This window comes from Neoarius graeffei, chromosome 2 (genome assembly GCF_027579695.1).
Source record: "Neoarius graeffei isolate fNeoGra1 chromosome 2, fNeoGra1.pri, whole genome shotgun sequence".
Taxonomy (NCBI): domain Eukaryota; kingdom Metazoa; phylum Chordata; class Actinopteri; order Siluriformes; family Ariidae; genus Neoarius; species Neoarius graeffei.
Window position 1 is genome coordinate 105,250,151 of NC_083570.1, and position 26,812 is coordinate 105,276,962.

Sequence of the window (26,812 nt, forward strand, 5' to 3'; positions counted from 1 at the left end):
CACAAGCAGATATTACTTCTAGACTTTCTGTAAAGCTAGCTCTTCTGAACGTTAGATCACTTTTAAACAAGTCATTTTTAATTAATGATCTTATCTGCAAACACAATCTTGATTTTTTGCTTCTAACTGAAACTTGGCTGGATCAAGCAAATAGTGCTACCACCCTTATTGAAGCAGCTCCCCCAAATTTTTAATTTTTTGAATGTTACCTGACAAGGGAAAGGTGGAGGGATCGCAAATATATTCAAAGTCTCTTTTCAATGTAAACAATCCTCACTTAGTGATTTTACATCCTTTGAACACTTATGTACACTTGTTACATGCTCTCCTAACATATTATTATTAACTATTTATAGGCCTCCGAAACATTCAGCCAAAGTCTTTCTTGAAGAGTTTGGTGAACTGTTATCAGTCATTTGCTTAGAGTTTGATTGTCTTATTATATCTGGGGATTTTAACTTGCATGTAGATAATCCTGAAAACACTTATGCCAAAGAACTACTTGCACTTATTGACAACTTCAACCTAGTACAACATGTACAGGGGCCGACCCACTCTCGTGGTCATACCCTTGACCTCGTCATCACAAAGGGTCTTACTGTTTCTACTACTGTTGTTGACCTGGCCTTATCTGATCATTTTTGTGTTTTCACTGATGTTTCTATGTCTCCTCACATTCAGAACAGCTCAACGATTATGGGTAAGAGAGTCATAAAAGACAACACATGTGCTCTCTTTGAGCAAGCTCTCTCTCAGAACTCAACCAAAATGTCAGACTCTGTAGATGCTTTACTGGAAATTTTTAATTTAAATATGACCCAAATTATGGATGATATTGTTCCATTCAAAATCAAAAGAGTCAATGATAAGCAGAAAGCACCATGGAAGCAGTACCCGGCTGTTAAACTGCTAAAGAGAGAATGTAGAAAGACTGAAAGAAAATGGCGCAAATCTAAACTTCACATCCATTATCAAATCCATAAAGAGATGCTTTGTAATTATAATTATGAAATTCGTAAAGCAAGACAGTCTTTCTTCTCCAATATCATAAACAGGAATATGAACAATGCCCGTGTGCTATTTTCAACAGTAGAGAAGCTAACTAATCCTCCACCACAATTAGCACCTGAACTTCTCTCAGTTAATAAATGCAATGAGTTTGCATCCTTCTTCAAAGGTAAAATTGATAAAATACGGCAGAATATTGCTCATAATATATCTCAGCTGCAAAAAATTGAAAAACTGCAATCACCAATGACACAAATAGATAACTTCAACACAATGTCAGAATTTTGTTTAATTGATTATGAGACTCTTGAAAAAACTGTACAAAATCTCAGTTCCTCAACATCTGAATTGGACATTCTGCCCACCAACTTTTTTAAGTCTGTTCTTCATCTTATAATTACAGATGTGCTTCAAATTATAAATACATCCCTAGAGACTGGCGTTGTTCCTGTGTCCCTGAAAAAAGCCATTGTAAAGCCCCTACTTAAAAAAAAAAAAATCTGGATCCTTCAGTATTAAATAACTACAGGCCAATATCAAATCTACCATTCATTGGGAAAATCATTGAAAAAAATTGTCTTCAATCAATTAACTGCCTTCTTGATATCAAACAGCCGTTTTGATAATTTTCAGTCAGGTTTTCGTGCCAATCATAACACTGAAACAGCGCTGATTAAAGTTATAAATGACATACGTCTTAATACTGATGCAGGCAAAACATCGGTCCTGGTATTACTTGACCTCAGTGCAGCTTTTGATACTGTTGATCACAACATACTGCTATATCGACTTGAACACTGGGTTGGATTGACTGGTAAAGTTATCAATTGGTTAAATTCATACTTAAAAGATAGAAGCTTTTTTGTTACCATGGGAAATTGTTCCTCAACGTCAATGTCCTTGACCTGTGGTGTCCCCCAGGGGTCGATTCTTGGACCATTACTTTTCAACCTTTATATGCTCCCACTTGGGCAAATTATCAATAACAATTCAGTTTTGTATCACTGCTATGCAGATGACACCCAAATTTATTTTGCTTTATCACCTAATGATTATGCCCCCCTTGAATGTCTTTACCAGTGTATCAATCAAATTAAAAACTGGATGTCACAAAATTTTCTTCAGCTGAACTCAGATAAAACAGAAGTAATTCTATTTGGAAAAAAAGATGAAAGACTCAGGATTACCAGTATTCTTGACACAAAAGGGATTAAAACTAAAGAAATGGTTAAAAATCTTGGTGTTTTCATTGACAGCGAGCTAAACTTTGACAGTCACATGAAAGCAATCACTAAAACAGCATTCTATCACCTAAAAAAACATTTCCAAACTAAGAGGACTTATGTCAAAAAATGATCTGGAAAAACTGATACATGCCTTCATCTCTAGTAGGGTTGATTACTGCAATGGCCTTTTCACAGGCCTGCCAAAAAAGACCATCAAACAACTTCAGCTGGTGCAAAATGCAGCAGCTAGGGTTCTCACACGAACAAAAAGAACAGAGCACATTACTCCAATTCTAAGGTCCCTTCACTGGCTTCCAGTAAGCTACAGAATTGACTTTAAAGCATTGCTGCTGGTGTACAAATCTCTAAATGGTACAGGGCCCAATTACCTCTCTGATATGTTGCAGCGGCCTAACCCAATCAGATCTACCAGATCGCAACAGAAAAATTTACTATTAAAACCTGTTGTTAAAACAAAGTGTGGTGAAGCAGCTTTTAGCTACTATGCAGTACAGCTATGGAACCAACTGCCAGAGGACATTAAAAATGCTCCTGCTGTTGGCAGCTTCAAATCTAGGTTAAAGACCAAGCTGTTTTCAGATGCTTTCTGTTAAATAATTAATATTGTCTTCCTTACATGTTTTTATAATCTGTACTTTTACAGTTTCTGCATGTTTCAAATTTTACTTAACTTTTATTCTATTTTATTCTGCTGTATTTTTCTCCCCTATTTGAACTTCTACTTCATTTTATTTTTTTTATTTCTACTATTGTTTAATTCTTATTATATTTTTCCCATTTATTTTATGTAATTTTATTTTCTATTGTTTACTGTTTTGCTTTTACTTCTGTAAAGCACATTGAACTGCCACTGTGTATGAAATGTGCTATATAAATAAACTTGCCTTGCCTTGACCAGGAGATCATGAGTTCTACTTGCAGTCAGGTCATACCAAAGACCTTCATAAAAATGGTACCTACTGCCATCTGGTGAGGCACAATGCAATACAGATGTGAGTAGGGAGTCAAACTCTCACAGTTACCAGAGAACCAGCCCCCCACTGTAATCCAAGCTATGTAATAGGCAAGAGGCTGAGAGCTACCGAAACGGAGATTGGTGCCACCTGATGTGGCTTGTGGCATCAGAAGGTATCCTTCTCAACCCTTCATTAATATTACTGGACAAGTGCATGAAGGCAAAAGGTGTTGTTGTTGTTGTTGTTGTGAGTGACTAGACACTATATCAGGACTTTTCCCAGAAAAAAAAAAAAAAAATCAGCAGTATGATTGATGCAAAACCTAGCATGTAAAGCTGCTTGGGGGGTCTGGGGGCATGCTCCCCTGGAAATTTTTGAAATTAGAGACTTCAAATGGTGCATTTTGGTGGCATCTCAGGCTGATATAGACACAGTTCAACATTATTAAATTTGCTGTTTTTTTTTTTTTTTACCTTGTCAAATATGCAAGGGGCAAGATTTAAAGGTTAGATTTGAAATGAAAACACTTTGTAGCACGCCCCTTCATTTTCCAGTTCCAGAATGCCAGGAACACCCATCCATCCGTTATCTGTAACTGCTTATCTTGTACAGGGTCACAAGCAAGCTGGAGCCTATCCCAGCTGACTATGGGCGAGAGGCAGGGTACACCCTGGGCAAGTCGCCAGGTCATCACAGGGCTGACACATAGAGACAAACAACCATTCACACTCACGATCAATTTAGAGCCACCAATTAACCTAACCTGCATGTCTTTGGACTGTGGGGGAAACCAGAGTGTCCAGAGGAAACCCATGCAGACACAGGGAGAACATGCAAACTCCACAGAGAAAGGCCCCCGTCGGCCACTGGGCTCGAACCCAGGACCTTTTTACTGTGAGGTGACAGTGCTAACCACTACACTACTATGCTGCCCGCCAGGAACAGAATCGAGGTCAAATCATGCAACAGCACCATCTAGCAACCAGTGCCAAGAATGTGGTTTTATATATGTATGGTTACGAATGGCAGTCAGTGCACGCAGTGAAACCCTTTATTTTCACTTCTGGTTTGAGTACCAGGATAGTCTAGACCTATATATTACAATATCTTCCTATTTCTATAATTCTTACTCATTCTCAGAGGGGAATAGGAGATACTTAGGTGTAGAAAGTACTCTGCATTGTTCAATTTATGGTATTGATTTTTTTTTTTTTTTTTTGTGTGTGTGTGTGTGTGTGTGTGTGTGTGTGTGTGTGTGTGTGTGTGTGTGTGTACAAGTGACAGCATGGTGCTAACATCATATAGCGTGGCGGAGAGCCATGTATCCACACTTTGGGGAAAGCCCTGCAATATAATATCTAGTCTAGGTTATCTTAAGCTACAGTACTGTGCAAAATTCTTAGGCACATGTAAAGAAACACTCTAGACCAGAAGAAAAAATTAAATTAAAATGTTTCAACATTTAAAAAAAATGCAATAAGCCATAATAAATGAAACAAAGTCAATATTTGGTGTGAGACGACCCTTTGTTTAAAAAAAAAAAAGTAGTCTCAGGTACAGTGAGTGCAGTTTTATAAGGAAATGAGCTGTAGGTTTTACTTACAGAACCAGCCACAGTTCTTCTGGACACTGACTGTCACACTTGCTTCTTAATTTTGTACCAAAACCCAGTAGCCTTCATTATGTTTTCTTTTTTAAGCTGAAAAGTGCTCTCTTATGGAATATGCTACTGAGATACAAACTTCTTCTGTAACATTTAATTTTTGGAAAACGAACTAAATATTTTTTTGTACTGACTCGATAATGTAGAAGTCATAAAATAGAACTCTAAAACAAAGTTTGTATAAAAATAAATAGGGTGCCTAAGACTTTTGCACAGTACTGTGTATATATAACCATATGATAACAGGACACATTTTATTTCACACAGCTATTAAAAAGCTCGAGCATGTTTGTGTGCTGAAGAGTGTTTAAATCTTATGCTTCTTGGAGACTAAAGTGAAACAAAAGCACCGATTTGAACCATGCTGGTGTTGGACATGCACCATTTCCTTGTGGGAGGAGAAACAATTAATAAATCTCATCTCATCTCATTATCTCTAGCCGCTTTATCCTTCTACAGGGTCGCAGGCAAGCTGGAGCCTATCCCAGCTGACTACGGGCGAAAGGCGGGGTACACCCTGGACAAGTCGCCAGGTCATCACAGGGCTGACACATAGACACAGACAACCATTCACACTCACATTCACACCTACGGTCAATTTAGAGTCACCAGTTAACCTAACCTGCATGTCTTTGGACTGTGGGGGAAACCGGAGCACCCGGAGGAAACCCACGCGAACACGGGGAGAACATGCAAACTCCACACAGAAAGGCCCTCGCCGGCCCCGGGGCTCGAACCCAGGACCTTCTTGCTGTGAGGCGACAGCGCTAACCACTACACCACCGTGCCGCCCCCAATTAATAAATAATACAACTTAAAATTATTAAGCAGTGCAAATGGCCGACCACAGAACTTCACAAATGAAACTCAGCTCTTTATTTACACTGCTAAATCATTTTTATTAACTCTGAAATATCCATTTTCATTATTACCCTCATGGAGTAGCTGCATGGAAATGAAAACTAGCATATTAGCTTATGAGAAGATTCATATATCATAGCTCTCAGGATCCCAAGGTTTATATCCAGTGACAAATAGTATGATTAAAACTGAGCTGTACCTCTGCTTTTGTCCAGTCCAGCCGTCACATAGCCTAATAGAAGGGTTAGGGAAAGTGCTGTAGACAGCCACACCATGGTAACGTCTGAATCTGCAGCTCGTCTGGATCCTCCTGTAATGTTTAAAGTTCACCCTGAAAAAGTTGTTTACTTTACTGAGTACCCTTTGATCATCACAATATTGATCCATTTCACTATATTTCATATAGTAACAGCTTCTTTTAACACAGCCATTTTCTTAAAGCAAGATGGCCTTTCGATTTCATAAAATCAGTGAAATTTTAGTTCCCTCTGAAATGTGGTCATTGTGATATGTTTATTTATGTAATATCTCACAAAATATCAGGCCATTCTGTAGCTGGGAAGTTATTTAATTTGAGGGGATTAAAGCAAATAACGTGCATGAAATCATTTGCTTTGTGCAGTCAAGCAGACAGAGGAAGTGCCTTGCCCATTTTTCCTGCATCCAACACCTCAATTTCAAGAACTGACTGTTCTCTTGCTGCCTAATACAGTGCCTTGAAAAAGTATTCATACCCCTTGAACTTTATCACATTTTTCCACCATACAACCACAAACTTAAAAGTTTTTTATTGAGATTTTATGTGATAGACCATCACAGAGTAGCACATAATTGTGAAGTGAAACGAAAATGATAAATGGTCTTCAAAATTTTAAACAAATAAAAATCTGAAAAATGTGGTGTGCATTAGTATTCAGCCCCCTGTACTCTGATACCTCTAAATACAATCCAGTGCAATCAACTGCCTTCAGAAGTCATCTAATTACACTGAGTGCAGAATTATTAGGCAAGTGAGTATTTTGACCACAACATCCTTTTAATGCATGTTGTCCCACTCCAAGCTGTTTAGGCTTGAAAGCCTACTACCAATTAAGTATATCAGGTGCTGTGCATCTGTGTAATGAGAGGGGGTGTGGTCTAATGACATCAACACCCTATATCAGGTGTGCATAATTATTAGGCAACCTCTTTTCCTCTGGCAAAATAGGTCAGAAGAGAGATCTGACAGACTTTGAAAAGTCTAAAATTGTGAGATGTCTTGCAGACGGATGCAGCACTCTTGAAATTGCGAAGATGTTGAAACGTGATCACCGAACAATCAAGCGTTTCATTGCAAATAGTCAACAGGGTCGAAAGAAGCGTGTGGAAAAAAAAAGGCGCAAAATAACTGCACATGATCTGCGGAAAATCAAGCGTGAAGCTAACAAGCAGCCATTAGCATCCAGTTCTGCCATATTCCAGAGTTGCAGCATTCCTGGAGTGTCAAAGAGTACAAGGTGTGCAATACTGAGGGACATGGCCAAGGTAAGGAAGGCTGAAAAACAACCACCACTGAGTAAGGCACACAAGATAAAACGTCAAGACTGGGCCAAGAAATATCTTAAGACTGATTTTTCTAAGGTGCTGTGGTCTGATGAGATGAGAGTGACTCTTGATGGGCCAGATGGATGGGCCTGTGGCTGGATCAGTAATGGGCACAGAGCTCCACTCTGACTCAGACGCCAGCAAGGTGGAGGTGGAGTACTGCTATGGGCTGGTATCATCAAAGATGAGCTTGTTGGACCTTTTCGAGTTGAGGATGGACTCAAACTCAGCTCCCAGACCTACTGCCAGTTCCTGGAAGAAACCTTCTTCAAGCAGTGGTATAGGAAAAAGTCAGCATCTTTCAAGAAGAACATGATTTTCATGCAGGATAATGCTCCATCTCATGCGTCCAAATACTCCACTGCGTGGCTAGCCAGTAAAGGCCTGAAAGGTGAAAAAATAATGACATGGCCCCCTTGTTCACCTGACCTAAACCCCATAGAGAACCTGTGGTCCATTATAAAACGTGAAGTCTACAAAGAGGGAAAACAGTACACCTCTCTGAACAGCGTCTGGGAGGCCGTGGTTGCTGCTGCACACAATGTTGGTCGTGAACAGATAAAGAAATTGACAGAATCTATGGATGGAAGGCTTTTGAGTGTCCTCATGAAGAAGGGTGGCTATATTGGTCACTGATTTGTTTTTGTTTTGTGTTTGAATGTCAGATATGTTTATTTGCAAATCTGGAGTTGTCATATCAGTGTACCTGGTGAAAATAAATAAGTGAAATGGCTACATATTTGGTTTTTATTAAGTTGCCTAATAATTCTGCACAGTGAAAGTTACCTGAACACATACATATTCTCCTAAAATGGCCAAAACTAAAAATGCCCCACTCTAACTTCCATACATATTCAGCTTTGATATTTATGAGACTTTTTGGTTGATTGAGAACATAGTTGTTGTTCAATAATAAAACTAATCCTCAAAAATACAACTTGCCTAATAATTCTGCACTCCGTGTAGTTAATAGAGTCCTAATGTGTGTAATTTACTCTCAGCATAAATACACTTGTTCTGTGAAGGCCTCAGTGGTTTGTTAGAGAACACTGAAGAACAAACAGCATCATGAAGACCAAAGAACTCACCAGACAGGTCAGGGATAAAGTTCTGGAGAAGTTTAAAGCAGGGTTAGGTTATAAAAAAATATCCCAAGCTCTGAACATCTCAAGAAGCACTGTTCAATCCATCATTCAAAAATGGAAAAAGTATGGCACAACTGCAAACCTACCAAGACATGGCCATCCACCTAAACTGACAGAGCGAGCAAGGAGAGCATTGGTCAGAGAAGCAGCCAAAAGGCCCATGATCACTCTGGAGGAGCTGCAGAAATCCACAGCTCAGGTGGGAGAATCCGTGCACAGGACAACTATAAGTCGTACACTCCACAAATCTGGCCTTTTTGGAAGAGTGGCGAGAAGAAAGCCATTGTTGAAAGACAGGCATAAGAAGTCCCATTTACAGTTTGCCAGAAGCCATGTAGGGGACACAGCAAACATGTGGAAGAAGGTGCTTTGGTCAGATGAGACCAAAGTTGAACTTTTTGGCTTAAATGCAAAGCAATATGTGTGGCGGAAAACTAAACACTGCTCATCACCCTGCACACACCATCCCCACTGTGAAACATGGTGGTGGCAGCATCATGCTATGGGGATGCTTTTCTTCAGCAGGGACAGGAAAGCTGGTCAGAGTTGATGGGAAGATGGATGGAGCTAAATACAGGGCAATCCTGGAAGAAAACCTGTTGGAGGCTGCAAAAGACTTGAGACTGGGAAGGAGATTCACCTTCCAGCAAGACAATGACCCTAAACATACAGCCAGAGCTACAATGGAATGGTTTAGATCAAAGAATATTCATGTGTTAAAATGGCCCAGTCAAAGTCCAAACCTAAATCCCATTGAGCATCTGTGGCAAGACTTGAAAATTGCTGTTCACAGACGCTCTCCATCCAATCTGGCTGAGCTTGAGCTATTTTGGAAAGAAGAATGGGCAAAAATGTCAGTGTCTAGATGTGCAAAGCTGGTAGAGACATACCACAAAAGACTTGCAGCTGTAATTGCAGCAAAAGGTGGCTCTACAAAGGATTGATGCGGGGGGGCTGAATACTAATGCACATCACATTTTTCAAAATTTGTTTAAAATTTTGAAGACCATTTATCATTTTTGTTTCACTTCACAATTATGTGCTACTCTGTGTTGGTCTATCACATAAAATCTCAATAAAAAACTTTTAAGTTTGTGGTTGTAAGATGGAAAAATGTAAAAAAAAAGTTCAAGGGGTATGAATACTTTTTCAAGGCACTGTATATCCCACCTCTTGACAGGTGCCAGTGTAATGAGGTAATCAATGTTATTCACATCACCTGTCAGTGGTTTTAATGTTATGGCTGATCAGTGTATATATGTCATTTCCCACAGAAAATGTACCAAATATTTTTAATTATAAGCAGAATTTTGGCTGAAGAGCAAATTAGCTGAATAAATCTGAATAAATGGATGACGAGGCTTGTGTTTAGGCAATGAGTGACTTTTACTTCAGGCAGAGGCGATTCTAGAGTCTGTTGTGGCCCCAAGCAAAAATTTCCAGGGGGCCCTTCTGACCAGTGTTCATCACCAATATGTTATAAATAATCTGACACCAATGAAAAATGTATGAAACCAAAGTTTTTTTAAATTCCAAATGTGAAAATACAATGGTAAAGAACAATAAAAAACAAAATAAATAACTAAATAACAAGTTTGTTACAGTACATTGTAAATAATTTGGCATCATATAAATATAAAATAAAAATATAAATGAAATAAATAACTTCAAATATTTAACTTTAAATAACTTCAAAAAAAACCCATATAATCTTTGTACAAAATATAAGTATGCAATTCTCTTCAGCACTTTGTACTGTAAGCACTGCCTCTAGAAATGCTGCTTATGGGCCTTGGATAGAGCAAATGCAGAAACTATTTCCTCCAGATCCAAAGCTCTTCGTACACTGCGCTCTATAGACATGAGAGCCAGCCCTGAAAGTCTCTCCTGTGACATGGTGGATCTGAGATAGGTCTTGAGTTTTAAGGAGGAGAAACTTCTCTCTCCAGAGGCAACAGTGACCTGAACAGCAGTCATTTACTGTTAATGTTATGCTTATATCATTATCTGCTTCACTTACCACTGTCTTTCTTTCTTTTTTCTTCATTCTCTTTTTTCTTTCTCTTCTCACTACCAGATGGATAACTCCTCTTCATTTTCCCTCATCTTCTTTTCCATTGCAGTCCGTTAACATCACACAGGTTAACGTGAGGTGGGATTGACGTGGGGCCCCGTTTGGGAGGTTTCCTACTGAGATGATGTCATTGCAAATCACCCATTGTTGTTTATTTGATTTAACCTTTATTTTTAACAGGGAGGTCGGCTGAGAGCAAGCTGTCTTTTTCAATTCTCTCTGTCATTGTTTTTTCAAACATAATTTTTTTCAAATATATATATTTTTGAGACATTTCGGTACATAAAACAGCCCTCGGGCCCCGACTCTCGGGGGACCCTGGGCCAGGGGGCCCCAAGCAGTTGCCTGCCTTGCCTGTTCACAAGCTGTGCGCCTGACTTCAGGTGATGACACAGAGGTGTGTATAATGCTGATAATCAAAATCACATTTTATTTCCCATTTAATTGTTAACTTGGAATTCTTTATAATTTGGCAGGAATGTTGTTTTTCCATCAGTAGATGAGGTGATAATGTTGAGGTTGGTGCTGCGTCTTTCAACTGAATTGGAATGAATTTGTCTGTTGTAGTCCTGTACCATACTTGCCAACTCTACCGATTCTGACAGGTGAATACCGCGTACTGATTTTAGTCCTAAAATAAATAAATAAATAAATAAATACAGCATTATATGATAATAATCAAAATAGTCAGTGAACACTGTTAGGTTTGCTCTTCTGACCTCACTTCAGCTGTTTTCAGCACAGCAGATACAAATACAGTACCGTGTAAAAGTCTAAGGCACGTGTAAAGAAATGCTGTAGACCAAAAAATGGCTTAAAAATAATGAAATGAAATGTTTCAACATTAAAAAAAAATACTATAAACAGTAATCAGTAAGCCATAATAAATGAAACAAAGTACTGAGCATCTTGCAGAACCAGCCACAGTTCTTCTGAACACTTTGTCACACTCACTTCTTAATTTTGCACCAAAACCCAGTAGACTTCATTGGGTTTTCTTTTTTTAATCTGAAAAGTGCTCTCTTGTGTAACATACTGCTCAGATACAAACATTTTCTGTAACATGTAATTTTGTGCTGGAAAATGAACTAAAATGTTTTCGTACTGACTCAATGTAGAAGTCATAAAATAGAAATCTGTAACAAAGTTTGTATGAAAAAAATAGAGGCATTAAGGCTTAAGTGCGCAGAACTGTATAGTATATTACGTCAAATAGTCATGTTAAGGGACTATTTGATGCTATATAGCTACTTGTATGAGACGATCCCTTATTTTTGGCCTCCTACTGAAGATTACAAATGGCTTTGTGACCTCATTGCCGATTGACTTGAACCATAACGAGAGCCGATGGAATGGTGCAACGAGACCGCCAATGACCATGTAGTTCACTCTGGCCTCGTCTAGTCCAGAAGGAACGATCTAAAGTGGGCCACCTTGTGCAATAAATGTTGCAAGCTAGATACACGATAATACAAGCTATATATAGAAGCTATATATACACCCTAGGAATACCAACCTATTTGCCAGAAAGAATCCAAAACGGCGAGGAATTGACCAAGAAGAAGTGATTTTTATTGAACTGCTCATTAAGGCTTAATTAGTCCATAATTTCATTAATAATTGTAATTCAGCAAATCTGGGTAGAAGTTATATGCATGCTAGGTGCCCCTACCTTCATGCCAGAAATAATCAAAATCAGTGAAGAATTGAGGGAGAAGAAGTGATTTGTGTGGAAATTGCTCTTAGGGATTGATTAATTACTCCATATCTTCATTATTAACTGCAATTATGCAAATCTGGGTGGAAGCTATACGCACCCCAGGCAGACCTACCTTCCTGCCAGAAAGAATAAAAATCAGTGAAGAATTGAGAGAGAAGAAGCGATTTTCGTGAAATGTGGATGAAGCTGGACGGAAGATGGACAACACATGATGGCATAAACTCATCACCTGTCAGCCGGATGAGCTAATAATAATAATAATAATGATGTTGAATCTAAATTATATTGCTCTATCACGCCATTCCATTGGTTCTTATTATGGTTCTAGACGATCAGTAATACAGACACATATTCCAACAAATCACGCACAGTGAAAACTCTGAAGAAAATAAAGATTTGCTATGACAACAAGTTCAAGGCAACTTGGTAGTCAGATCATCCATGAATCAAAGCATCAAGGCAAAGTGAGACACATGCATTTTGTGAAGTATGTCAGTCTGATATCTCGACCATATTTCCTGCTATCTTCCAATGATTTTCTCTGACTTTTCCTCTTTTAATTTTCTTGAAATATGTCACTCAGAATGCAGGAGAATGCACCATTTTACACCTTTTTTTAATTCCAAAATTTTACAGCAAGCATGCCCCCGGACCCCCCAACAAGTTTGCGACCATGTCACGCAATCCAATCCACCTGTTTTCATTCTCAGGGGATTGAAAAGTATGCTGTACAACTCTATATGGTAGAAAATATGATGATGTGAAGGGATTTCCCAGGCTGCCATACATATCACATCGTACAGTAAGTGCTGCATCATTCAGTGCCATGGATGGATGAAGGGCATTGGACACAAACGACATCTTTGTTGTAGGCTACACTGCCCTCATGTGGAAGACTGCATGGTTTTCTTCGAGAAGTAAACAAAGATTAGCTTACATCAGGCCTGAATTCATGTACCATGCTGGGAGGACATCCTAAACCTGATCATATATGTAAAATCATGCATCAGACATTATACTGGTATAGTAATCAGAGATCAGTGTTCAATGAAAAATCTAACTGTAGACTAAAATTGTAGCCCTGTTATTATGTGCAAGGGTTCCTATAATGAGAGAAATAGTGATTTTATTGCAGGTGTATTATTATACATGCACCATAGGCATTTATTTCTATTATAAATAAACACTGCATTTTAATTGCTCTTAAAATATAGTCTAATATATGATTAGTGATGGAGTAGCTACCACCCTGGAATCCCAGTCACATCACATCACAGCTCAATAATCTGATATATTATTAGATATTATTATTAGATGTACCTACCAATCCAGAGCACAGATAATCCTTAAGGTATAGTTATCACTTTATCCTCTCAATTTATCCAGATTGTTCTTCATAGTCACCGAGACACCAGATGAAGAGCTTATGTAAGGCTGTCCTGTTTATCAGCCACGGATTTAAATCCTCATTCAGTCCTGGCAAGGCGTGTTCATCTTCTAGATTACTGTAATACCTCTGCATGAACACTAGGGGGAGCTCTTAAACTACAAACCTTTCAATACCTGTGTTTGCAGTAGAAGAAATGCACAAAATCCATTTGAGATAAAATATTACCCATTTCTTTATCTCTTTCGTACATCCATTGTTTAAAAACATATCACTTAAATTTGAAATGTCATATTGATTTTCCCCCTAAAGTACAAAAAAGTAAAGGATTGTCTGTTACAATGACATACAGTTGTGGTCAGAAGTTTACAAACAGTGACATGAATGTCATCTTGGATATGAATGTCATGGCAATATTTGGGCTTTCAGCAATTTCTTTGAACTGTTCTTTTTCTGTGGCAGAATGTACAGCATACATCTTTAATTAAAAAAAACTAGAATTTGGTGCACAAGTTTTAATTTTCTTTGGGTTTACTGAAATCAACACAGGGTCAAAATTTTACATACGTTCACTTAGATTATTAATTAAGAGGTGCTGAAACTTCCAAGATGTCCCTTATCTTGCCAGGGCTGAGGTCTCTTAACTTCCTGTTAGTGATCATCATTGACTACAGCTGGTAGCTTCTCTGTGCCTTTATAAAAAGGGTTTGTTTACAGCACTCATTGGATTAAACAACACACAGTAAAATGGGAAAGTCCAAGGAGCTCAGTGCAGATCTGAGAAAGAGGATCGCAGATATACACAACTCCGGAATGTCTCTTGGAGCCATTTCTAAACAACTGCAAATTCCAAGATCAGTTCAAACAATTGTATCCAAGTTATTGTGAGGTGTCATCAGTTTGCCAAGTCACTTTGCTTCAAGAAAACCCAAACTGTCACCCTCAGCTGAAAGGAAATTGGTTTGGATGGTCAGGAACAACCTGGGAACCACCATGGCACAGCCCTGCTATGAACTGGAAGCTGATGGATCACTGTCTACAGTTCAGATCACCATGGACTAAGAGGCTGCTATCCAAGAAATAACCCCCTGCTCCAAAATTGACACCTTCAAGCTTAACTAAAGTTTGAAGCTGACCACACGGACAAAAAAAAAGCCTTCTGGAGGATAGCTGTATGGTCAGATGAGACAAAGATTGAGTTGTTTAGCCACAGTGACCACCATGTACAGAGGGACACTGTACCAGCTGGTGGTGGTGGTAGGATCATCATGTTCTGGAGCTGTTTTGCTGCCAGTGGAACTGGTTCATTGCACAAAGTGGATGGAATAATGAAGGACGACAACCTCAATTCTTCAGCATAAACCATCAGAAACCTGAACATGACTTGGGACTTGCAACAGGACAATGAACCCAAACACACATCAGAGCTGGTTGTGGAGGATAAAGCATGCTAATATTAAACAAGTCCTGATTCAACCCTATTGAAAATATATGGACCGTGCTTATAAGTCACGTCCATGCCAAGGGGGAAAAAATTTAATTAATTGAATTCTACCAGTTCTACCATGAAGAATCGTGAAATATCCAACCAGAATTCTGCCAGAAGCTTATTCATGGTAGACAAAAATGGTCAAGGTGAATCTTGCAAAGAGACATTTTACCCAAATATTAGGTGTGCTGTATGTATATTTTTGACCCTGTATGTATAATTTTGACCCCGTGTTGATCTCAGAAAACCCAAAGAAAATTAAAACTTGTGCACCAAATTCTAGTGGTTTTTTTTTAAATTAAAGATGTATGCTATAAGGGGCGGCACGGTGGTGTAGTGGTTAGCACTGTCGCCTCACAGCAAGAAGGTCCTGGGTTCGAACCCCGGGTCCGGCGAGGGCCTTTCTGTGTGGAGTTTGCATGTTCTCCCCGTGTCCGCGTGGGTTTCCTCCGGGTGCTCCGGTTTCCCCCACAGTCCAAAGACATGCAGGTTAGGTTAACTGGTGACTCTAAATTGACCGTAGGTGTGAATGTGAGTGTGAATGGTTGTCTGTGTCTATGTGTCAGCCCTGTGATGACCTGGCGACTTGTCCAGGGTGTACCCCGCCTTTCGCCCGTAGTCAGCTGGGATAGGCTCCAGCTTGCCTGCGACCCTGTAGAAGGATAAAGCGGCTAGAGATAATGAGATGAGATGAGATGTATGCTATACATTCTGCCACAGAAAAAAGATCAGTTCAAAGAAATTATTGAAAGCCCAAATATTGCCATGACATTCATATCACTGTATGTAAAACTAAGTTAAAAAAAAAATCAGCTGTAATTTTATTATGAATTCATCTTCAATAACTGTGGATAAAACATTATACCTGAAAAAATGAATTACTGGGGTGGCACGGTGGTGTAGTGGTTAGCGCTGTCGCCTCACGGCAAGAAGGTCCAGGTTCGAGCCCCGTGGCCGGCGAGGGCCTTTCTGTGAGGAGTTTGCATGTTCTCCGGGTGCTCTGGTTTCCCCCACAGTCCAAAGACATGCAGGTTAGGTTAACTTGTGACTCTAAATTGAGTGTGAATGGTTGTCTGGGTCTATGTGTCAGCCCTGTGATGACCTGGCAACTTGTCCAGGGTGTACCCTGCCTTTCGCCCGTAGTCAGCTGGGATAGGCTCCAGCTTGCCTGTGACCCTGTAGAACAGGATAAAGTGGCTAGAGATGATGAGAAAATGAATTACTTTAATAAATTATAATTATTTAGAAGAACAATTTATTTTTCACACATACACTCAAGCACAGTGAAATGTCTCCTCTGCATTTAACCCATCTTTAGCAGTGAGCACACAAGTGAGTAATAAGCACACACACACCTGGGGAGCAGTTGCTGGTTAGGTGCCTTGCTCAGGCCATGGCTACCCCATGTTAACCTAACTGCATGTCTTTGGACTGTGGGTGGAACAGGAGCGCCCAGAGGAAACCCACACAGACACTGGAAGGACATGCAAACTCCACACAGAAAGATCCCCATCAGCCACTGGGCTCAAACCCAGAACCTCCTGTTAAGACTGCCTGGCTCAAGGCAACCTCAACATAAAGGGATACCACACCGTAGTGTCAATTAGACCAAACATTTATTCACATACATACAAAATGTCAGTAATGAATAAGATAAAAGTGTAATGCGCGTGTGCAAAAGTATGCCTAATATTAAAAATAGATCATAAAAAGTCTTCTCAGGAGGGAGGGAAAAGCCTGGCGCCGCAAGTCGAGACCGAGAGAGAAGGGAAGACACCCAGTATCTTTATACTGGCCTCAATCAGGAAGAATGCACCACACCTGTCTCACACACTCTGAAAAGAAACAAGCACAAACAGGAGGGGGAGTGGCCCAAACAAGCATTAGTGCAGCCGACCGTAACATACCCCCCCTCTTAAAACAGAGGCCAACCAAAGTGGGACTCTGCACTAAACATTCGAATAATTCAAATTTACTTAGACATAGCAAATCAGCAGTTTCAACTATATCAACTACATCACTGTATTCTGGTAGCAAAATTTCACAAACCACCTTTTACATCTCAACCTCTCCCCAGTGTCTAATCACACCCATGACATACATCAACCATCACCAAGTACATTGCCGATCCCCAAAACCTCCTCTTCCCCTTCATCAGCATACCCCAAACCCTGGGAAAGCAATTTAAGGAAAGGGGACAGGAAAAGAGGAACAGGAGAAACAGACAAATGAATGGGACAACATAATTATGCATTTGCAATAGAGCGGGACAATGCGTCGGCAACCACATTGTCCGGCCCCCTGATGTGCCGTATGTCCAATTGGTAAGGTTGCAAGAATAAGGTCCAACGCATAAGACGCTTATTTGGATTGTGCAACGTATGTAGAAATATGAGTGGGTTATGGTCAGAATACACAATTATGGGTGGCACCCCACTGTCTACATAGACCTCAAAATGTTTTAATGCCCAAACCAAGGCCAGAGCCTCTTTCTCAATAGTGGAATACGAAATTTGATGTTTATTAAATTTCTTAGAGAAGTAACATACTGGACGGCTAACACCCTCCTCATCCAGTTGCAACAACACGGCCCCAGCAACCACCTGACTAGCATCCACCTGAAGTTGAAATGCCTGATCTAGTCGAGGTGCTGCCAAAACAGGTGCAGTGGTAAGCAACTGTTTTACATTCTCAAATGCCTTTTGGCAAGGGGCAGACCAAACAAACTTAACACCCCCCCAAGAAGGTCAGTGAGTGGACACACAATGGTGGAAAAATTTCTACAGAAACTTCTATAATATCCCACCATCCCCAAAAACCACTGCAACTCTTTCCTTGTCGTGGGCGCTGGAAACTGATCAATTGCAAGGACTTTGGCCCGCACTGGGCGGACCTGACCCTGGCCTACTACCTTCCCCAGATAAACTACAGTTGCATGGGCAAATTCACATTTAGCCAAATTAACTGTTAATTTTGCTTGTACCAACCGTTCAAAAAATGCCCGTATATGAGCCAGATGTTCCCCCCAAGTATCAGACACAATCACAGCATCATCAAGATACACTGTACACCCTGGTAGGCCTGATATCACCCTATTCATTAGTCGCTGAAAAGTTTTTAATATTAGGCATACTTTTGCACACGCGCATTACACTTTTATCTTATTCATTACTGACATTTTGTATGTATGTGAATAAATGTTTGGTCTAATTGACGCTACGGTGTGGTATCCCTTTATGTTAAGACTGCCTGGCTCAAGGCAATCTCAACATAAAGGGATACCACACCGTAGCGTCAATTAAACCAAACATTTATTCACATACATACAAAATGTCAGTAATGAATAAGATAAAAGTGTAATGCGCATGTGCAAAAGTATGCCTAATATTAAAAATAGATCATAAAAAGTCTTCTCAGGAGGGAGGGAAAAGCCTGGCACTGCAAGTCGAGACCGAGAGAGAAGGGAAGACACCCAGTATCTTTATACTGGCCTCAATCAGGAAGAATGCACCATACCTGTCTCACACACTCTGAAAAGAAACAAGCACAAACAGGAGGGGGCATGGCCCAAACAAGCATTAGTGCAGCCGACCGTAACACTTCTTACTGTGAGGTGACACTGCCAACTACTACACCACCATGCCGCCCATGGGTCATCATTATTGGTGCTGAACAAGACTGCAGAAAAATGTCACCTTTGAAACAAAATGCAATAATATTCTTGACACATACAAAATTACAAAATATATGAAGATGTTCAGAGCTTAAAATTAATTGCTTAAGCAATCAATCTAACAGGGCACACCTGGGGAACAAGGAACATCTCCGAGTCAAATGTTCCAATATTTTTGATTACTTGAGATTTAAAAAAAAAAAAAGTGCATGGGTTCAAACAAAAGGTGCCATGTTCTATGCAGTTTAACATCTAGATGTATATATCAGGAAATAAATAAATAATAACACATACTTTATATAGCACCTATACATATATGATCTTTACAATCACAAACTATCCATCCATTATCCGAAGCCACTTATCCTGTTCTACAGGGTCACAGGCAAGCTGGAGCCTATCCTAGCTGACTATGGGCAAGAGGCAGGGTACACCCTGGCCAAGTCACCAGGTTATTGCAGGGCTAGCACAGAGACAAACAACCATTCACATCTACAGTCAATTTAGAGCCACCAATTAGCCTAACCTGCATGTCTTTGGAGTGTGGGGGAAACCAGAGCACCTGGAGGAAACCCATGCAGACAACATGCAAACTCCATACAGAAAGACCCTCGCCAGCTGCTTGGCTCGAACCCAGGACCTTCTTGCTATGAGGTAACAGTACTAACCAACTGCACCATCATAATCACAAATTATTAAGTTATAATTCAATGACTAATCAATAACTAATTAAAAAGGCTAATAACCAAAAACTAAACAGCTATAGATTAAAAGCGAGCCTAAAAAGATGCGTCTTAAGTCTGGCTTTGAAAACATTAACGTTCTCGGAAATGCGCACATGGTCAGGCAATTTACTCCAAAGAAATGGAGCATGTGAAGAAAAAGACCTAAAACCATAATTGTTCAGTCTGTAGGAGACTGGAACAAGCCAGACAGCAGAAGTAGAGGAACGTAAGGTTCTTTTAGGTCTATACACTGTCAAAAGCTCTTGTAGGTAGGAAGGCACAAGACCATTCAGACATTTAAAAGTAAGTAGGTTAATCTTGAACATAATTCTAAATCCATCTGATATCCATCATCTTATCATATTTTGATCACAAATCAAAATCTCTTCAATCTTTTATATAAATACAAATTGCAGCCACAAAACAGCAGGTATTGTGGGGTGTCCTGGTATGCAGTGGTTAGTACCTACCTAAAGGTATCCATGGAAGGACAATCAGCAAAGTGGTGATAGGGTCATGGGTGTCCAAGGCTCATTGATGCGCATGGTGAGCATCAGTGAGCCTTGGACTAGTCTGTCTGTTCCATTCCCTCAGAAGAGCTTCTGTAGCACAAATTGCTGAAAAAGTTTATGCTGGTGAAAGGTGTCAGAACACACAATGTGTGGTGTATGGGGCTGCATAGCTGCAGACCAGTCCAATGTTGTAACACTTCTGTCTTATCTACTAATAAACCGGGGTGCCAGGCAGTAGAATACTGCCAAATTTGTCAGGGATTATGCAGGTTAAGTCAAAGGGGGAAAAAAGCACAAGAACACATGGATCAACTTCAAGTATCACATGAATCCTTAGTTTCAATGGTTAACTACGTAGTGTAATATGCTTACTTTTAATCTAGGAAACGCTTAAAGTAGGGCAGCACGGTGATGTAGTAGTTAGCACCTTCACCTCACAGCAAGAAGGTCCTGAGTTCGAGCCCAGCAGCTGACGAGGCCTTTCTGTGTGGAGTTTGCATTTTCTCTGCGTGGGTTTCCTCCAGGTGCTCCGGTTTCACCCACAGTCCAAAGGCATGCAGGTTAGGCTAATTGGTGGCCGTAGGTGTGAATGGTTGTCTGTTTCTATGTGTCAGCTCTGCGATGACCTGGCGACTTGTCCAGGGTGTACCTCGCCTCTCGCCCATAGTCAGCTGGGATAGGATCCAGCTTGCCTGCGACCCTGTAGAACAGGATAAGTGGCTACAGATAATGGAGGGATGGAAACACTTAAAGTTTAGCCCTGAAATCATAGGCAAAAATTAAGTTATTACCCGCACCCACCACATCACACAATTAAAGACCTCAAATAATTCACAAAATCAGTCATTTGTACGTTTCATAATAAATATATTGTTCTCCACCAGATCAGTCCAACACCCACAATCACAGTTCAGTTCAGAATACCCACACTACAGTTCAGGTCTATTCAAATCCAACAATGTAGTTCACCAGTTTGCAACCTCTTTTATCAGAAGTAAACCAAAAAACACCCTTTAAACAAAATAACTAAAAGTTTTAATCAAGTCAGTCAGTTTTGTTACTCACAACTCTAACACTCCCCCAAACAATCACAAGTTTGTCGCGATAACCACTCTGGTTCAAGTTATCCCTCAAGCTCTTCCAATTCTGTCAGTGTTGTCATCGGCTGATGATGGTGTTTAAGAAAGAGGATGTGATCTGGAACAAAGTTTCAAAGATGCTAGAGAAGGGGATCTGCTGTAGCACGGTGAAATTAGTGCTAGTGACACTTGGGCGGCACAGTGGTGTAGTGGATAGCACGGTCGCCTCACAGCAAGAAAGTTCTGGGTTCAAACCCAGTGGCTGGCAAGAGCCGTTCTGTGTGGAGTTTGCATGTTCTCTCCATGTCTGTGTGGGTTTGCTCTGGTTTCCCCCACAATCCAAAGACATGCAGTTAGGTTGATGTAGGGTGCCCTTGAGCAAGGTACCTGACCCCTGACTTCTCCCTGGGTGCTCTGGTGTGGCTGCCCACTGCTGTGTGTGTTCACTGTTTCAGATGGGTTAAATGCAGAGGATGAATTTCACTGTGCTTGAAGTGTGCATGTGACAAATAAAGGTTTCTTCTTCCAGTTTTTCCCAGCTGCAGACAAGCGACGAGAAACAGATAAATGTTCTTTCCTCCTCATTTCAACAACAAGGGGTTTGTCGGTTCCTTTCTCCTGCTGATGACCATAGACGTGTCCTTTGGTTTTAACATATGGTACGACTACGGGTATTTTTGCTAGAAAAGAAATGTGAAGTCACACAGTGACGGGAACTCGTGAAGAGTAGCAGACCGGCTGACCAACCCCTTACAGCGCACCCCATCTTCCTTTTAAATGGGATCACATTATTTCCAAAGGGGTAGAGGTAGAGGTAACCCAGCACAAGCAAGCAGCCGTCTGCTCCTGCAGCCATGAAGGCGCTGGTCACACACCCACTTGTCACACTGGGGGTGAAAATGGCAACCGCAGAAAGTTGAAGAAGGAATGCGAGAGCGTCTCCCAGCAGTGACCTTCGGGGGAAATGTTGTCTCAGCAACGGCCTTAACCGAGACCGGTGCTGTCTCAGGGAGCCGAATGTCGATAAGATATAAATTGTTTGGTCTTTCCAGACGCAGTCTTTGCACATCCACACCACTCATCCATATCTGTCCATTCCATCCATTCTGTTCAAATTACTCTTCAAAAAACTTATTCCTTGCAAAGCCGAAAGCTTCTCCAAGATAACAACCATATTGTGGTTCAAGTTCTGAATATCCACAGTCTGAGTGCCGACAGCTTTGCCCACCGCTTCAATCATATCGGGCAGCTTTGTTCGGCTTTGAACAGCTGTCACCATCGTCTGATTTCCTCGATATACCAGGTCAATGCCTGGCACAGTGGCACAGTGGTGTAGTGGTTAGCACTGTCGCCTCACAGCAAGAAGGTTCTGGGTTCGAGCCCAGTGGCTGACAGGGCCTTTCTGTGTGGTGTTTGCATGTTTTCCCCATGTCTGTGTGGGTTTGCCCTGGTTTCCCCCACAGTTTGAAAACATGCAGATAGGTTAACATGGGGCCCGAGGTCAGGCTGAACTGCCCTTGAGCAAGGCACCTAACCCCCAACTGCTCTCCAGGCACTATACCATAGCTGCCCACTGGTCTGGGTATGCTTGTGTGTGTGTGTGTGTGTGTGTGTGTGTGTGTGTGTGTGTGTGTGTGTGTGTGAGTGTGTGTGTGTGTGTGTTCACTGCTTCAGCTGGGATAAATGCAGAGGACGAATTTCACTGTGCTTGAGTGTGCATGTGGCAAATAAAGGCTTCTCCTCTTCTCTTCTACCACTGAAAGCGCCTAAAATGGACATGTGAGCATCAGAACCAGACCATGGAGCAATGAAAGAAGGTGGCATGGTCTGATGAATCACAGTTTACATGGGGAAGAGATGGCACCAGGATGCACTATGAGAAGAAGGCAAGCTGGCAGAGGCAATGTTCTGCTGGGAAACCTCAGGTCCTGGCTTTTCCTACCTAAACATTCTTGCAGACCAAGTACACCTCTTCATGGCAACGATATCCCCTAATAGCAGTGGCTTCTTTCCGCAGGATGCACCCTGCACCCTGCCACACTCCAAAAATAAATGCCCTATGAGTACATGTGGCTACTGCTTATAAATAAAATAGTTTTCTGATCCCATGTCCATACAGTAAATATAAAATATATACATGTTATCAGTTATACTCTTCTCATCTATTGCAAGCATCATCAAGCTGTGAGCAGCATCAGGACTTGTAGTATTTTGGTTACTAATTTTGTTTACTGTGTTTTGTTCAAAATGCAGTGCTGTGAACTCAATCTATTTTCAAAATAGTAAGAAAGCACTTGTTCATGAATTGTCTTAGAAGCATTATTTAGTACTAATGAGCACATTTTGTTTCGCAAATGTAGTGTAAAGGCTCTAAAATAAAAAATAAAATTAAAAAATTAAAGTGAATAGCAGAAGTTTGATATCGGCTTTTCAATATATCTGCCAAAAAACTAAAAAAAAAACCTTACAAAACTTTTCATTTGACCGTTCAGAAGGAACAAACAAAAGTTGTGATAATCAAAAGGTCAATTTTCTTAAAATAAACACCACTTACTTGATATCGAATCAGTAACCTTGGCGAACCACGAGGTGAATTTCATTTATCTTTTTATCTGCTGATTATCTTCCGATACTACGAAGTTATAACGAGGTTTCTTTTATTTCGTTTCTGGTTCTGATTGGTTCTGAAGTTTATCAAGAAGTAGAATGGGTAATCAAACTTGATCAGGATAAGTGCTGATTGGTTACGAAGTTTCGCTATTGTTACACATTCTTACAACACGATGACATAGTGGCTTCACCACTCATTCTTGTGTACCTTTGATAACACGAGATCAACTGTTCATATCGCGAGATCACGATTCGCTGTTCTGGTGATTGTAATGCTTATGAGTATGCACATGTGCAGTGCGCTATTGTTACACTCATTCTTACATTCTTACAACACAATGACATAATGGCTACTGCCTCACTTTGCTTCTATGAGTCAGTAGCCACAAAAATTGTTCAAGAATGGTTTGAGGAACATGATAAAGAGTTCTCTCACCTCACTCACCCAACTCTTGGTAGGCCTAACACCTGTCAGCTGATAAGCTTTTTCTATTTATCTCGATCGTTAAATAATTTGGCTTCCATTACAGAATCCAAAGATATCTATTTTGCTGTGAGCGACTCAGTAATATTTTGGATCCATCGCTTTCTTGGCTGTCCTACAGGTCTTTTAGTTGGGGGTTTCCAGATGAACATTTCTTTGATATCTGTTGGTCCTCCATTCTCATCATATGACCAAACCATCTGACATGGGCACGCTCCACAAAAGTGAAGACACTCTCCACATGCAGTTCTTGTCTAATTTTTTCATTCTTGATTTTGTCAAGTTTGGTGACATCTTTGATCATTTGTAGAACTCTCATCTCTGCCACCTGTGCCCTACTTTTGGTCTTGGATGTAAGGGTCCATGCTTTGCAGCTGTAACAAAGCATTGGTCATGGGATGGTCTTATATATGCATATTGCACAGTATGCAGTATGCAAAGCCCAGCCACACCTCATGGTGCATCCAGGACAACACTCTTGTCTACAGACAGGGGTGGCTAAAGGGGCTCTGGTGAAGGTAGGATAGGTCCAGAAAACCACTGCGAGATATGCAGTGGATATAAAAAGTGTACACACCCCATTAAAATGATAGGTTTTTCTGAAATAACATGATAAAGAATTTCAAAAATTTTTCCATCTTTAATGTGACCTATAACCTGTACAATTCAATTGAAACACAAGCAAATCTGTTAGGGGGAAAAACATAAAAAATAAAAAAATACAATAAGCTGGTTGCATAAGTGTGCACACCCTTAAACTAATACTTTGTTGAAGCACCTTTTGATTTAATTACAGCATTCATTCCTTTTGAGTCAGAGTCTATCAAACTGCCACATCTAGACTTCGCAATATTTGCCCACTCTTCCTTGCAAAAGCGCTCCAAATCTGTCAGATTGCGAGGGCATCTCTTGTGCACAGCCCTCTTCAGGTCACCCCACAGATTTTCAATTGGATTTAGGTCTGGGCTCTGGCTGGGCCATTCCAAAACTTATTTGGGGTCATTGTCATGCTGAAAGATGAAATTCCTCTTCACCTTCAGCTTTCTATCAGACACCTGAAGGTTTTGGGCCAAAATTGCAAGCAGCATTTAATCAGAAGATTTATGGCTCACCTGCAGGTTAACACTTTTCCCTTGGAATGAAACGAGACATTTGGACCAGTGCCGTATTAAGCCAATGCAGTGCCCCTGGGCACTATACCTCAAGTGCCCCCCCCAACCACCACCCTGCGCGCACGCATTCAGTAACCTCCTGCACACACTCACAAACCTTGCCCTTTGCTGTCAAAAATAGTAGCATATACATAAACAATAGTACACATAAACAAGGTAATTCTTCCTCATTGAAAATTTATTAAGTAGGCTACATCAGCCCATCAAATTCACTGAAAACAACCAACGATATGCATGTAGGCATATTGAAATGTCTTATTCAAAAATGAGCAGCATATATTTGTATGTCTCAATAAAAACCTTCAAAGCATCCATACTCTATTCTATCCATATTAAAATGTCTCAATTCAAAATGTGTATCGATTCAAACAGCATCAGCAATTTAAACAGCATCCATCTATATACAATACAGCATATTCAAATGTGTCAATTCAAAATGTGTATCAATTAAAATTGCATTGATCTAGGCAACATATTCAAATGTCTCAATTCGAAATATAATTTCAAATAACATCCAGTATGGCATATTCAGATGTATAATGTACATATGTGTATCAATTCAAAGAGTGTAAGAAATCTGGTTTTCTTACCGTCGTGCCGTGCGGATGTTGCATATTTAGCCGCCCGGTTGTGGTAGGTGGCGGGACCATTAGCAATAGCCAGTTCTTTTTTCAACTCCGTTAGATCTCCCCATAGCGCAGGATCAGTTGAAATAGAGAAGTGTTCTACTGGCATCGGCTGTGCTGGGTTGACATCCATAACACCCTCGTCTTCCTTCTTGTCACCATGGTGTGAACTGATCTCTACCTGGCTTAAAGTGGCTTCGCACATATCCTCCTCCCAGGGGTCTCCCTCGCTCCCATCTTCCTCAAGGGGATCCTCGTCGTCGCCGACCCCTCGGCTAACACTGGCTGTGGTTGTAGCATCTCCCCGGCGAGTGCTAGCAGGGCCATCTCCCTCACTAGCATCGCTGATTTCACTAGCTTCGGCTTCAGCGCTGGTAGTGACAGCAGTTGTCGATGTTTTTATAAAAAAACGATCTAACACTTGAACATTTTTAATTGCAGCTACACGCCTGGAGTCTTTCTCTTTCTTTAATTTTCTCTTCGCACAACCACTCAATTGATGTCTGTCCATTTTTCATTTCTACCGCGGTTTTTAAAAAATTGATTGTAGCGTGAATAGCGTGTGGGTGGAGCACAGAGGACGGCAGGACAGAGATCAAGGTTTACAGAAGGCTTTATTGCCGAACTTTTCAGTCTCGCAATGTAAACCGACAGTCAGAGACACGCACGCACGCACACACACTGTCATCTCTGCTCGGGAAGAAGCTCCCTTCCACTCTCCCTTTCCCTCCTTAAGTAGGGCGCGGTTTACTGGGGAAAACACACACAAAACACAGGTTAATTACCCTCAGGTGTCG

General features: G+C 40.7%; 1 protein-coding gene across 2 annotated transcripts in view; it reads right to left on the minus strand.

The window, feature by feature from the left end:
- Positions 1-13,686, minus strand: part of proza (protein Z, vitamin K-dependent plasma glycoprotein a) — a 30,842-nt gene extending 17,156 nt beyond the window's left edge. Inside the window, exons 1-2 of one of the 2 annotated variants that reach the window (XM_060911071.1) lie at positions 13,583-13,686; positions 5,935-6,045 (exon numbers count right to left, since the gene is read on the minus strand). In XM_060911071.1, the coding sequence (XP_060767054.1) occupies positions 5,935-6,010 (76 nt within the window). In that variant the 5' untranslated portion in view covers positions 6,011-6,045; positions 13,583-13,686. Of the gene's footprint in view, positions 1-5,934; positions 6,067-13,582 lie in introns of both variants that reach the window. The other variant, XM_060911064.1, reaches the window with a different exon arrangement.
- Positions 13,687-26,812: the final 13,126 nt, after the last annotated feature.